The sequence below is a fragment of the Telopea speciosissima genome, chromosome 6, assembly GCF_018873765.1.
Source record: "Telopea speciosissima isolate NSW1024214 ecotype Mountain lineage chromosome 6, Tspe_v1, whole genome shotgun sequence".
In the NCBI taxonomy this organism is placed as follows: Eukaryota; Viridiplantae; Streptophyta; class Magnoliopsida; order Proteales; family Proteaceae; genus Telopea; species Telopea speciosissima.
Genome location: NC_057921.1, coordinates 66,066,490 through 66,081,659, shown reverse-complemented (window position 1 = coordinate 66,081,659; position 15,170 = coordinate 66,066,490). Strand labels below are relative to the sequence as shown.

The 15,170-nt window shown below is 39.0% G+C and overlaps 1 protein-coding gene across 4 annotated transcripts; it reads right to left on the bottom strand.

Annotated features, from left to right (window-relative positions):
• Positions 1 to 1,049: 1,049 nt before the first annotated feature.
• On the bottom strand, positions 1,050 to 14,890 carry LOC122664726 (probable protein phosphatase 2C 76). Of its 4 annotated transcripts, none has more exons than XM_043860685.1 (9): positions 14,516 to 14,890; positions 14,009 to 14,335; positions 10,958 to 11,085; positions 10,278 to 10,376; positions 9,379 to 9,537; positions 5,964 to 6,050; positions 4,358 to 4,449; positions 2,094 to 2,168; positions 1,050 to 1,435 (listed from the first exon to the last, which is right to left on the bottom strand). In XM_043860685.1, the coding sequence occupies exons 2-9, from the start codon at positions 14,272 to 14,274 to the stop codon at positions 1,298 to 1,300; spliced, it is 1,044 nt and encodes a 347-aa protein (XP_043716620.1). In that variant the 5' UTR covers positions 14,275 to 14,335; positions 14,516 to 14,890; the 3' UTR covers positions 1,050 to 1,297. The 4 variants fall into 4 exon arrangements, with proteins under 4 accessions (XP_043716620.1, XP_043716619.1, XP_043716621.1 ...); XM_043860684.1 differs by lacking the exon at positions 14,516 to 14,890 and adding an exon at positions 14,427 to 14,466 and having other exon boundaries at positions 14,009 to 14,350; XM_043860686.1 differs by lacking the exon at positions 14,516 to 14,890 and adding an exon at positions 14,440 to 14,460 and having other exon boundaries at positions 14,009 to 14,330.
• Between the last annotated feature and the right edge of the window lie 280 nt (positions 14,891 to 15,170).

The following is a 15,170-nucleotide window of genomic DNA, read 5'->3' as shown; positions in this document are numbered from 1 at the left end:
AACTCTGTAACAGTTTGGTCCAATCCGTTAGTCTAGGACGTTAGAGGTTAGTTTCAAGGAATTTAATGACCAAAATACCTTTATGATAAAAACCAATCAAAATTAAAGAGTAAAGCGACCAAATTACCCTCACGTCTTCCCTAATGCAGGGATGTCGCATAAAATCATCCAATAAAACTTTTTTTTCCTGGAAAACTACTTCCACAGACTCGCAGTGTTCTCGTGCACATGGTAATGGATACAACCACTCCTCAGGTGAAGAAAAGGGTAAAAAATTTCAGAACATTATAACAATAACCACAAGCATGGATTTATGAATCAGTATCGGGATATGTTTGCAAAAGCCAGAGGGTTGAAAAAACAAAAGGTACTAAAATTATCTGATTCCACCGATCCATAACTGTATATCAATATCCACTGGCACCGGTACCGTGGACTAAATCCTTGGCCATATTAGCCACCGAGTATTTTAAAGTTTCCAACATTGGATTCAGAAGCATTCTGCCATGCCTATTCAGCACTGTCCTTGCGGCCAGCAATTTAACGGTATAGGATCTTAACGGTGTGGCAGCAGTAATCCTTTCTGCTCCAGGTACCCTCGAACCCTAGGACATGGTGCTGGACTGTGACACCGATCGTTACATGTTTGACACCCGATACCTATCTTCCTGTCAAACTAAACCTTTTTCCTGTATGTCCTAAATTACACCCACTCAACTGTTGGGATCGGAATAGGCTAATACTGTCCCCTCCCCTCCCCGCCCCCTTCTCTCTCTCTCTCTAGGTAGAAGTAAGGCTTGACAACTTGTCTCCCATTTCCTTTTGGATCACACGGGCCCTAACACTAATCTTCTGTTCTTAATCAATGGTTAAAACAATTACCCTGGGACAACTGGAAAAATACCTTCAGTCTGAATAAGCACCATTTTAAGAATCGAGACTGGTAGGAGGGCATGTTTTAGCCTTCGATTCCGGTCAATTTTTCACCAATCCTGACCAATTCGGCCCAGGACTGATCCAGATCACGATTCCGAGTTTTTAAACCCTGGGAATAAGGGAACACCATCACACTGCAAGACTATAGAATAAAGAACAAGATGGTTGCCCCAGTATGCTGCAGAAGATATAGACAAAACACTGAATAAACAGGTCCCTGTAACAAACCGTACCTGTGCTTGTCAATACTCACATGGACTACTATGCACATGGAAAAATTTTCATCTAGAATTATCAAATGCAATAATTTAGATTTGGAATCAAGCCAGTCATTCCTGATACCCTCGTGTTGGAGGAAACCTTATTCTGCGTTGTCATGGTTGAATCTCACCACAATGCAGGTGATGTTGTCCGCACTGCCACGATTATAAGCAGTCTCTGTCAACCTCCGGGCTGCTGCCTCAGGTTCTTCCTCGGCTCTTGCAAGGGAAACAGCATCCTGACATGGATAGTTAATTCAAGATAAGTGTACCGAGATTTATGGTGAAAGATCAATGACATAATGGATCAACATAATGACACCCTACTAAAGGATCCTAGTGCATGAGGATCCCACTACTGCAGGGTCTGGGAGGGGCAAATGTACGCAGCCTTACCCCTGCTTTGCAGAGAGGCTGTTTCCAAGTTTTGAACCCGCAACCTGATGGTTGCAATAGCACAACTTAACCATTGCGCCAAGGCTCGCTCACTATAATGACACCCTATTATGGCCAAGAAAATAACAAAGCCCAAATAACTCTCAGCGAGTCTTCTTGAATCCCTCTCTTAAACCGCTCAATACAAGGGAACAGAAACATGTACGTCAACCTGGAACATCCAATTTGAGTACCAAGCTCTAAGGCATTAGCACACAAGTAAATCAGACATGGAGAATCCAAATCAGAGAGCCTGTGCTTGTCGAATTAAAGATACTGGGGGGAAAAAGCTAAATGAAACTTAAATACAATGTCAAGATGAATCCTGCAGCTTTTATTATGGTATTTAATTCTCAGGGACATGCTAACCATTACAGCTACGAACTGTCAAGGATGCAACCAAAAATAAACCAACCATACAATAATCAACAATTTGACATCCAAGATGAGAGGGAAGCTGACCTCATTTGGTACTACATCCCAAAGTCCATCACTGGCCAGCACCAGGCATTCAAATTCATCACCAATTTCTTGTTCCTGAAAAGTAGATAGAAAATCAACCTGAAGTTAAGGATCTCCATCATATATAGTTTTACCAAATGGACCTAAAACTAAGCCTAAAACTCCTCTAACCAATAGCTTACCTTGGAGGTAGTTGTAACTGACTAGAATACTATAAAATAATGAAGAAGACAACTTAAAACAAGGCTGAACTCAGAGAAACCTAATCCAACTCAACTAAAACACTTTAATAACAATTAAAAATAAAAGAATAGGACTATAACAGCATAACTAGATCCCACAGCTTAAGTAATTAAATTTTGTATTCATTCCTCCTACCCATATTTTAGGTCCATTAAAGTAGCCTATCACAATAAAAATCCATTGGACCAAAGGCCCAACATGTATAGAACCCAACCCAACGCTTGTTTCCACTAAAATAAGACCTCCGGTGATTATCTGCGTCACTATTTGCACCTCAAGATTGTATCACAATAACTAGATGTGCCATTAACAATCTGTCCAGTAATGAAACACCATTCTTCTTCCGCCTAACCTAAAATGGAAGAAAGAAAGGGTGGTCACCATGAGATGCATTTTCGGTGCATAGGGAATAAGGCTGCCCATCCTCCTCATTTTCGAAGCTCATGAGATCACAGATCTATATTACCAGGATGTAGGTGTGGCAGACCTATATTACCAGGATGCAGGTGTGGCAGACCCATATTATCAGGATGCAAGTGTGGGTGTCGAAGATCAACACCAACACAAAATGTCCAATTTGGAAAACCACAAAAAGATAGAATTTGGGGACTGTGGGGAATAAAAAGTTTTTAAACATTTTAAATATATTATTATCTCAGTGGATAGAGCATCTGTTTCCTAAGCAGAAAGTCGTAGGTTCAACCCCTACCTGGCACGACTTGTTAGGCAGGACCTTGGTGCAACAGTAAGGTTGCTCCATTGTGACCTAGTGGTCACAGGTTCAAGTCTCTGGAAATAGCCTCTCCGCATAGCGGGGGTTAAGGATGCATACAATATGACCCTCCCCAGACCCCACAGTGGTGGGAGCCTCGTGCACTGGGTATGACCCCTTTTAAATATATTATTAGCTAATATTATAAAAATCAATTTACAAGTGCTATAAGAGGGATCAAATTAAATATAAAAGCCACAAGCCCAGAATAATCTATTTCATCGATTCCAATTCCTAAGAAGACAAGGATTTTCTCTCGAGGCCTATAACTTTGGCTTTGGTCGTGCAAACCTGAGTGTGCTATCATACTTATATAAGTTGATTATGGAGATTCTCCAATTGAAACTTTTAAACATGGTCTACAGAATTGGTTGTGGATCCTAAGTTATATTTCCTACTAATCCCCAAGTTAGATCATGAGAGAGAGAGAGAGAGAGAGAAAGATGAGACCAAGAAATGTTGGTTACTGATCATGTCAAACACAGAGGAGAGAAGGATGCAGATTACTGAAGTGAAACAGGCGTACATCAGTACATCCTCATGCCCTTTCTCCTCCACTTTCTTCTTTTTCTTATTCCCCCACCGTCTTCCTCCTCCTCCAATCACTCCATTCTCTCTTTTCCCACCCTACTTCCTCCTCCACATTCTCTGGCTTTCTTCTCCTCTCCGACTTTTTCTTCCCCTCCCCCCCCTCCCCTCTGCAATAAAAGGATTTTGAACAGGACTTGGGAGTTGGGAGAGGGCATATCCTCTCTGAATTAGCGGCACAACCATCACCGAATCCATGTCCATACATACGGACATGCAATTGGCAGGGATGTTACCAGACTTGGTAACATAGCAACACACATCAGGGTTGCTGGCAATAAATCATAATCTCAAGAATGATAATAGACATTAGGAACTACCTTCAAATAACAAGAAACTTAAGAACAGTATGGAATTTATATAGAACTACATTCAAATAACAAGAAACTCGAGAACAGAATGGAATTTATATATGGATAGAATTTTCCTAACAAGTCAATAAGTTTTTAGAAACTTAAGCCTCCTTAAACCTGATCAAGATCTAGAAGTACCCCATTCTTGCAGTTGTAGAGTCAACTCAGTAGTCAAGTAGATAACTGTTGATATGTTTCAATACACTGATCTCAAAATCGGCAGAGGGGGGGGGGGGGAGAGAGGTTTGCTAAAATACTTCCAATCCTAAATTAATTCTTAAATTTAACACAACAAAGGCACTAGATACCTGAATCTCAGGTTCTGCTACAACAAACGGTTTCAGTAAGCGGTTGCCAAATGCACGGGACATTGCCAAGACACCCCCAACCCTCCAAGTACCTGAAAGACAACAACAGGAACAAAACAATCAACCTTACTTGTTAACCAAGAGACTTAATTGTTCAAACAAACAAACACAGCCTTATCCCAACTTAATGGGGTCGGCTACATGAATCCAAACAAACAAAGAGGTCTAAACAACAAGAAAGAAGAAAATTGAGATGAGAAATGAAAACGGACACTGACAAATGAAAGATGGAAGATAAAAGAAAAATGAAAGAAGAAGGATGAAAGTAAAGAGGAAAGAGGCACAGCCCAGCAAGTCCGGATCATCTATGCTAAATGGGGTCTGCTACATGGATCCTTGCCCTCCAATAGGACACAGACAAATGAAAGAGACTTAATTGTTCATTTATAGTTAATCAGCATTACTAAATGATGGCTTAAGGCTACAAAAAACAAGGGTCCACCCAGCAAGGCCTAGTATGCTAAAATTGATCTTCATATCCTACAATTGATCTACTTTTCTTTTGGGTGCTGAGTACCATAACTTCCAGAGAAAGGTCAACAAGGAACAAGTCCACAGGAAAATAGCTGCCACAACTAAACAAGCTAAAGGCATAACTGCAAGATGCTTTTTCCTGCGCTGAACCAAGGATTATCTTCCTCCCCAAAATCCCCTCCGCCCTACCCCCCCTCCCCCCCCAAAAAAAAAAAATGTTGCTCCATTCCACTCAATCCAACTTGCAGCCCCATTCTCCCACTCCAACCCTAGTTTGCCTCGTCTCTGTGAAACCCAGAAAAACCCTAAATTCCAGAATTAGTACTTCCAGCCAATAAAAACGTCTCATATTTGGATCGAACCTCCCCCTCCCTACCTGGAAAATTCGATCCCAACCCTAGCCCTAAAATCCCATTAAAAACCCTAGTTTTAGCCTAAGTTCTAAAACCCAAAACCCGAAACCCTAACCCTAATTTTCTGAAATTCAACTTTTTAGTTAAACATCATCCAAACCTACATTAATAGCTTCTCCTAGACCTGCCCACCAATACCCTATAAGATTCATCTCCATATTCATAAACCTAACCCTAGAAATTGGCCTAAAACCCTAATTCTGCCCATTCGAACCAGCAGCCCCCTTTGAGATCCTGTTGCTTGGCCTATAATAGGATCTTTCTCCTATTTAGAGCTACATTACATAGTTAACAAATTTACAAACAATGATTTTCCTGTATATATATATATATATTTTTTATTTTATTTTTTTTTTTTTTGGGGGGGGGGGGGGGTTGGGGGGAGAGGGGAGGTATGTTGCACCAAACCATTTGATCTCTGTCAAAAACATGTGTATGTTGAAGAAGAGAAAATGAACAGATATAGGTGGTTAGCAATATCTACATAGTCCAATCTTTGGCACAAGAACCTCCATGGAAAGAAGAAACCATCGGCTGGGCCCACATTAGATATGCATCTGTTCTGTTGCATGTCTGTGTACTGGTGTACATTGCCAAATGAGTAGTACAACCTTTAGGGGTAAAATAAACCTATAATGTCAAGACAGTAGGAATCTTACCTGCCCACATGACAACCCCTCCAGCACTTTCAATTCTCTTCCGCTCATCACTTCTGTTTGGTTTGTGATCTTCAGACAGGGGTATTGCTGTTGAGCAGAAAGATCAAGAACCATCTTCAGGGAACTCATCTAAACTAAAAAATTATATTCAGTGCATAAGAGATCGAAAGAAAGCTAAGGTACCCAAATTTGTTAATGGAAACTTCAGGAGATGAAACAGAAGAAATATGCACATTTGGAATAGAAAGGTCAATTACTAGAATAGCATAGTGGAATAAAATAGCAAAGCTGGAACAATCCCATTCTCCCCCCTGAAGTATGCATCTTCAATAAGGGCAATGTCAGAAATAAATTCACGTTATCTTTCTCTTTATTTTATATGCATGCATGCATGTAGACATAACTTCTCTAATGTACATAAGCAAGATCTTATTTGCTTCCTCTGACCAGTCTGTTAATGCCTATCAAATAAAATAAACAAAGATTGGTCCCTTGACAAAGAAGAATGGAAATTCTAGATTTATGTAGTTAACACCATATAATAGGATAAAGAACCATAGATTAGTATTGTGGTCTTAACAAAAAAAAAAAATCCAAGAAACCAAACAAGCAGAGACCATGAATTAGTATTGTACCTTTAATCTTTTTGTATCTCCTTAAACAAAATAAATGAAAAATGAAAACAAAGGTAAAGAATATCCATAGGCAAGCCTCCAACATTAAACTAATTAACAGGAATTCTGTTTGAGTTTGAAAAAATAAAGTATACTTCGATTGTCAACTGATTGTCCCTTACAAATTATCAAATAAAACTAACCCTTAGACATATCCAAGCATCCAGAATAAATCCAAAAAAAATAGGAAGAAAAACTAGCCATTCCATACTCTTAACTCCTAAAGAGCATTTCATTCCCATAGAATTATTAATAAGAAAACCAGTGAGGGATTCAGTCAAGTCTTAGTGCTCAACTTTTTTTTAGGTGCTTTTAATGCTCAAACTTTAGAGATCATAATGTAGTCCTAGGTAGGAATAGTCCCACTAGGAGCCAGGGAATGGGGTCACACACTAGGGCTGGCCAATTGAGACAGCATAGGCTAAGTTAGGGCAGAATTAGGGTTAAAACTAGGGGTTTGAGTTAGGGCTTTATGTAGTAATGACATGCAGGTTTTTAGGAAGCTAATGGTAAAGGTTTAATTAGGATTGAATAAGAAATTAAAATTCTGGAATTCTAGGGTTAGGGTTTCAGGTTTTGGGAATGAAAGGAATGAAGGGATTTAGGGTTTCTAGGGGGAAACAGGTCAAGGGCTTCTGGCCGAGTGTCACAGATGTGGGGAAGGTGATTCGGTTGGAGTTTGGTGAGGTTTGGCTGGCTGGTTAGGTCTAGATAGGTTTTAGGGTTTTAGGTCTTAATGGTGAGGGAGGGAATTAGGGTTTTTAATGGACAGTTGTGGCTGCTGGTTGGGTCGAGTGGAGGAACTGATATGGGGAGGCTATGGTCTAATTTGTGATGAACATGGATGAGGGATGAATGCTGGAATGTAATTAGAGAAACTAGGGTTTGGGGAAATCGATTAGGTTAGATGGAGGAAGAAGAAAGGAAGAATACAGTTGCAGAAATTTGTAAACTTACTGGAATTGCAGAACTTCAATGGCAGCAACCTTGAAGAGCTTGATTGAAGGAGAAGATGGACCTCCCGATCTGCGAGATGCAAGGAGTCGCCAGATTCCTCCAGCCCTAGCCCTTGATATTACTCACAAGGGGATCCTTGATATTACCCACAAGGAACACTCTCAAAGAGCAACAGCCGGCAGTCATAGCAGCAGCATAGAGAAACGAAAATTTTAAAACATAATAGGTGGGGGGAGCCTCCCACAAAATATCTATTTATAATAAAAGGGGGGGGGCAAAAGGCCTTACAAATAATCAATCTAAAAGCAAATCCTAGTCAGATTAGGAGTGGGAATTCCTAATCTGAATCCTAATCACAAACATAAAACATAATAGACTTGAAAATAAATATAAAAAAGACTGTTTTAACCCTATCATAAGAAAAGTAAAAAGGCTCCAACGAAAATCAAAGAACAGCCAATTAAATCATGGTTTCGGCTTCTGCATCAGATCATATTTATGAACCCAATGCAGTAGTATTACTTACAACTCAACTCAGCAAAGCTTTATCCCACTTCTAATGGGATAAGGCTAATATATGATTCTTAGTTATCTTCTAAAGTTACAAATATTTAGGAACACATGCATATAAAGGAATCCAACTCCAAACTCACCCCTCCCAAGATCCCGCATAGGCGGGCCAGCAATGGTCAATGGTCCATTTTATGCATATAAAGGAATCAATATACCTTGCCTTGCAAAACAGATGTGTAGTATTAGTATTTTGGTCTTTAAATGTCTCATTTAGTGAGCACTCTGGAGCGATCATGATCATTGAATTGCACTTGAGACTTGATGAATGCATCAGTTTCCCATCTATATGCCAGTTCCTTATTTGTGATTACATTTTATATCAAAACTTCAGGAATTGTTTTTCCTATTTATATATTTATTTTTTATTTCTTTGGGGGGGGGGGGGGGTTCGGGGGTCGGTGGGGAGACAATGAGGTTGGACCTTGGTGCAACAGTAAGGTTGCTCCATTGTGACCAAGTCATTACGGGTTCGAGTCTCTGGAAACAGCCTCTCCGCGAAGTGGGTGTAAGGCTGCAGACATTATGACCTTCACCAGACCCCGCAGTGGCAGAAGCCTCGTGCACTGGGTACGCCTTTTCCCTTTCTTTGGGGGGGGGGGGGGGGAAACAATATCAATTACAATGACCCACTTGTAATTAGTATTAGTATTTTGGTCTTTAAATGTTTCATTTAGTTTTTAGTTGAGTTGTCAAACCATCAAAGGGAGGCAGAACAACATAGATGGGTGACCAAAGGGGGGGGGGATATAGAATTATGTTTTATGTGTGTTTCAAGTGCTGGAGCACGGCACAAGAGAACAGTTTTGGGTGCTAAAAACCACCTAGATTATCGGTACTAAAGCACTCCAAAGAATAGCCACTTGAATACCCAAATAAATTCAAATTTTTATATCCATCTATGGAATCCTGAACCTCAAACCAACATCAGCTATTCCATTGACCATTACCCTGATATAATTTCCCATCACAAAACCTTTCTGAAAATGAATAAAAGACAAAAGATGCCAAGCATATGATATTTGAAAACGATTATCTGGAAATGCTCTTCAACAACCATTACAATCCCTATGCATTACATAGTCATAAAATATAGTGTCTAAAAACACATTGACATCTGCCCACTTTTAAATTTGGCTAAAACAATATCTGGAAATTGTTTTCCAACCCATCAGCAGCTATCAAATGAACTATAAAATAGGTGTAAAGAATACCTTTGCCTGCTTTTGATATTACTGCCCGTGAATCTCCCACGTTTGCTACATATAGATGATTACCAACCAAAACAGCTGTTGAAGCAGTAGACCCATCATCACGGTAAGTATTGCTTTCGGCATCCAGGAAGTCCATGTCAGTCCTTTGATAAGTTTCACCTGCAAAACGAAATAAAACAATAAGTTGATTAGGAGGTAGGAAACCCCCACACAATGCACAATCAAACAATAATTGCCATAATTTGTTTAATCAACCAGGTATAAGATTGTCAAATTTGGGCAACTTTCCTAATGGATCACAGTGGGATTGAAATCTCAAATACCAATCGTGCATGGTCATCTATCCATGGTAGTGGAGCAAGGAGAAAAGTCTTATCCTCTCAGGCCAGAGGGGATTCAGTCCACATAGATCAAAACTCAACTTCCAAAATTTGTTCTCTCTTTAGGAAAAAAACAAAAAGAGAGAGAGTAGTTTTTTCCTCGGACTGTTTGGCATCATGTCTTCTATTCGAGTAGTCCTCGGTTAATCCTGAAGGGAAATGAAATTATCATAATTTCTTGAATGGGCAGCAAACTTAGACCCACAAAGTTAGCCAACTCTGTAAAAAGAGGTTGCTTCCATTGTATCACTGAATCCATGGGAATCTTTTCCTTCTTTCTTCTCCTCCCCCTTGTGAATTGTTAGGACAGAAAGAGTGTAAAGGAGAAAATGAGAAGAGAAGATACTGGTTTCCCATCAGGTTTCACTTGTTCCAATGCAACATTTACATCTTTAATTGATTCTACTTTTGCAGCTTCTTGCACCAGATCACTGGCTGCAATGGATAAACTAAATGTGCATAAACATGTAGAAATTGGAAATAATGCATTAAATATATAGAGTTGAAACTTGAACATACTTATAGCCAACTTGGTATCTGTCATAAATTTTGGATGCTTCATGAGATTCTCAAACAAGTGTTCCTTCAAAAATTCAGCTGCACGAGAACCACCATGACCTGTAGCAATACATTATGATCATAAAAATCTGAAATCCTACTCTTCAAGGGAAAAATGAAAAGGGTTACAGCATTAATTTATAGGGAAGATTCAAGAATTGGCTGCATCCAATTGTGTTTGACCTTAGCCAGTCCGAGTTAGCTTCAGTAAGGATCAGCTGGTCCAAGCTAATTCTAGGTAAAGCACAGGCAATCCAGATTGGTCATAAATAATCCAATCCTCAATCCTTCATTTAAAGAAAATAATAGAGGGTAATGGACATGAATCCAGAGTATCACGTACACCAAAATTCAAACTTATTCGATGAACCCTTCCTCCCTCTTTTTCCTTTGTAGGAGTTGGAAGAGGTGAGGGGGGAAGGGTTTCTGTTCATAAGAACTATATTGACATCAGAAACTGAAGAGGTAAATCAGATATCATTAAATATGTTGATTTCTTCAAGGTTAAGGTGACACCATGAAAGCATGGATTTGAAGCCATGTCCTCTAATTTCATGTATACTGAATAGACCATAATAACAACATATTATACAAGAGACTATAAATTGACCAAAGTCTATTGGTAAGAAAGAACATCCAACCATCAAATATTCCAAACAGACAAACTGTTTGACCATCAATCTTTGACATTTTAACATCATAGAAGTCCTCCATGCTGGCCCTCTTTCCCCTAAAACTTGAATAGCCGTAGCTCAGTCTTCCATCTTCACTGAAAACCAACCAAAAATGCATAAGCCAACATTATTGTTGTCTTCCTGACCAAAAGTTTTTATTCATGAAAAAGAATAAAGTAGTCATCTGACTCATCTCATAATGTTCATCAATGGCATCACTTCCAATTAGCCGTCCAAGACAGCAATGACATCAATCTAGATTGTATAATCAAATGGACTAAAATATCACAATATCAAACAACTGAAAAAGAAAAAAGTAGCAATAAAAGAAGACAGAACAAGAGAAGGATCCTCAGCATCCATGCAGTTTTTTCTTTGTTTCTCTTCTTTTTCTTCTTCAATGTGGTGACTTCTTCCAACAATATTACACATTCCATTGATAACCAGCCACAATCAGGTAACAAAAAGGGTCTAGGTTCATCCGGCCAGCGGCTATTTTCAGGCAATTGTCCAACCAAGATGTGTTCAACAAAAAATGAATGAGTTGGCTGGGAGTATGGTTCACTGCATGAACTAATGCAAAAAACCCTTGTTGCAAATATGGTCCTTAAAACTACCATATCTTACAAAATTTTCCATTCTTAAAAGAGAAATGTTCAAACCAGTAATACATGAAATCCTAAATAGTGCATAGATTTTCTCTGCTGATATTCCAGAATAACAACCACTATTGCCGCAAATTTTTAACATAAAAAGAAAAATCAATATTTAATCTTAAAGGAATTTCAAAGGTCTTTTATTGCTTCTCCAAATATATCAGTTCCTGACACAGTTTCTAAGGGAATAGATTCTTTATTCCCAGAGATATATACATAAATGCATAAATGAATAAAAAGAGAAAAATGGAATATGGATGATGGAAATTGAGAAAATATTAATAGATACAGCCCTTCAGTTTTCTGCCAAAGTTTTTACCAAAAAAAAAAAAAGTAGTTCTCTGTCAAAATAGAATGGACAGAATTAACAATAATAATAACATAATTGAGTGTGATTAATACATATTAGCTCTTCCCACACTGCAAATGAATTTTCTGTTTATTTATTTCAGTTCTCATATGTAATTACCATAATGTCTTTCCATTCAAACCATGCTACCAACGACCACTCATATACTGTCACAATCTAGAAATTAAAAGCTATTTTGTTCACCAAACGAAACGAAAATCCATGTCATTCCATTTAAATCATGGTGCCCTTATGATTCTAATATTCTGCCTATGAATCAGGAAGTGAAAATTATTTGAGTCTCCATATGAAATAACCATTACGTTGCTCCATTAAAAAACCATGGCGCAAATTATCATTCCTACACACTGTTATGGATCATGAAACAGATATGAACTCATGGGAAATGACTGGAATCACTGCAGCCATTTAAGATAACTAAATAATAGAAGCAATCTAAGATATCCACTGGGCAGAAACTCAGATACCAACTGAAAATAAGGGGTCTCCAAGGTGAACCAACCTAATGATGGTCCAATCCCCTGCTCATGTACTATGGGCTTTGAGATGCTACCTTCATCTACCTGAAGAGGATCATACATTTTTGGGTATCTACCATTCAAAAAATAGCACAAATTCTAAGTAAGTACGTTATTCCATATTATCCAAACCTAGCTTAACCAGAGCAGTGATATTAACTTCTATCCATGGTGAGAATATATTAATATGTAGCTCAGGCATTTCTCCTACTTGTAGCAAACAGCCTGTCCTATGTAACTTAGCCTCGATCAAGTATAAGCCTAGGACCAATATGGACCTAATGTAATTCAAAAACCCTGACACATTCAATGACAACATCCTATACAAAAATCATGAATCCTGTGTAGAGTGCCACATGACATATTCCAGCCAGATCCATTGTAAGAGTGTGAAACATAGAAAACCTCTTGAAAGATTATATTGACATCACAGCAACATATTTACACTAGTTGAAAATTAAACACTTGCTTGACCCCCACCCTAGGCGTTTAAAGTGTTGTAAGGGGAGACTCTGCGCATCTGAATCTACAAACAAAGATTATGCCACCTACTCAACTGGACAATATGGTAACGTCTCTTGGAAAATGTATTAAGACTAGGTCTAGATCGCGTATTTAAGACATAATGAACAAAATGAACTCACCAAGTACAGTGTTTATATATACTTAAAATCATTTAAGAATGATAATCTCAGTAAATGTTTCATTAATTCAAAAACCTTTCAGTTTCTAACCAAAAAATCAACAGCCACTTAATATAGTGACAGGAACTGTATTTTCTTAATGGATATTGTAATACGTAGTTTCCTTAATTCGGACACCACGCAGAGTGACAGAAAACTCTCGACAAAACTAAACTAGCAAAGGCAAAAGCTAGGCAAAGAAATTTTGGACGAATTTACATACTAAGTTTTTTGCCACCTCTTTACGTAGTGATGTTCCTTGGCATTAGGGATGTAAACGGATCGGATTCGGCTCAGATAGTGCTATATCCGCATCTGCATCCGACTTTCGGACGGATTCGGATAGTGCTAAACAGATATGGACACAGATACGGAACTATCCGTTTACATGTAAATATAGCTTTTCGGATAGCTATAGTCTATCTGTATCTGCATCCGTTTAGCTTTCGGATGGATTCGGATAGTGCTAAATAGATACAAATATGGATACAGAAACGGATTTCGGCTATTCATTTACACCCCTACTTGGCATATACAGACATTGACCTGTCTATTTTAGCATTTCAGTCTTTAGGCATTGGTCCCACCCAATACGGGTGAATGAGTTCAGATATGATTAGACACACCACTAAGAAAAGGAAGATGCTTTCATGTAGCAAAATGCGCTGAAATCAAACTACCACATCTGCATATCAAAAATTTCCAAGACACCAAATAAGTCATAAAAAGCACTTACCAAATAACGAATGCACAATGGGAAAGATTAGCAATGCCAGTTAATCTAACAATACCTTCGCCATCCTCCAGTAGCACAGCCATTATCTTCCATATTTTCTTTCTCGGGCAAGAAGTCAGCTACGGTTCCCCGTTCAGCATTTGCACCTTTGTCAACCATCATCGCTTCGACCGCCCTGAATCTGCGAATTAATGAATACTGGGCGCCAAGTCTGGCATCCAAGCCCCGACGGATATCCCTCAACTGCACTCTTCCCTTACAAAAACCCCTGATATGTCCAGCTTGAACGACTATGTTCCTTAAGCTAGTGTTCCATACCATCTAAATAAACGATCCTGGCCTAAATGCCAGAAATTGTGACCGATGAACCAAATAAACTGCACACAAAAAGCTCAAAAAAAATTAATCTATCGAATGAAAATTGACCTCCTCGGATAAACCTTAAATATACTCCATTCATTAGAAATAACAGGCGATATTACAAACCTAGGTTAAAAAATTGATGGATCTTCCTTTCGAAGTTCGAACCTTTTGGCCTCTTAAACAGAAGAATTAAGCTTACGATCTGCTTGACTTTACTAAAATCCAATTTAGCAATCGAATCAGAACGCTTACACAACGAGAAGACAGTATCTATACAAGTATAGATCTCCCTCTGAAATCTTCGTTTCTATTGGATTAAAGATAACAGTAATTGAAGAAAAACAATATTTCACTTGCGATTCGAGCATCCGATAAGAGTGACGCAGATCTCAACTTCTGACATAATCATTTACTATCTCCAGCTCGAATTCGCCATTGCCTTCTCTCTCTGCCATTTGAATCAGATCAGAGCTATCTGAAACCCTAAAGAAGGCTCCGAACGTCACTCCACTGTGAGTAATATTTATCGACAGGGGAGAGATTTACAGATGCGAACGAATGAACGAGCGAGCGAGGGGAACGCCTGGCTCTTGTGGCCTGGCACGAAAAAGGAACGGCAACGTGGCAATCCTCATGCACCCCGTTTGAGGTTTGAGGTTTTCAATTATTAAATCTCTCTACTCTCACGTGCGATCGGCCGAGATTCAAGACAACGACTTCGGATCCAGATCGGTCCTGACTCCTGAACGATATGGATCGGAATCAACCTGGATCTGCTTCGGAATCGGTATATTCTTTTTCCCCCATTTCTTGAAACCATGGAAATCGGTGGACCCAGTTCCGATTCCGATTGA

Excerpts from the sequence above, each read along its gene's own strand:
- LOC122664726 (XM_043860685.1), bottom strand. The coding sequence starts at position 14,274 with ATGGTATGGAACACTAGCTTAAGGAACATAGTCGTTCAAGCTGGACAT. Across the intron at positions 11,086-14,008 it reads GCTACTGGAGGATGGCGAAG|TGAAGATGGAAGACTGAGCT; the intron begins GTATTGTTAGAT and ends GTTGGTTTTCAG. Across the intron at positions 1,436-2,093 it reads GGGATGTAGTACCAAATGAG|GATGCTGTTTCCCTTGCAAG; the intron begins GTCAGCTTCCCT and ends TATCCATGTCAG.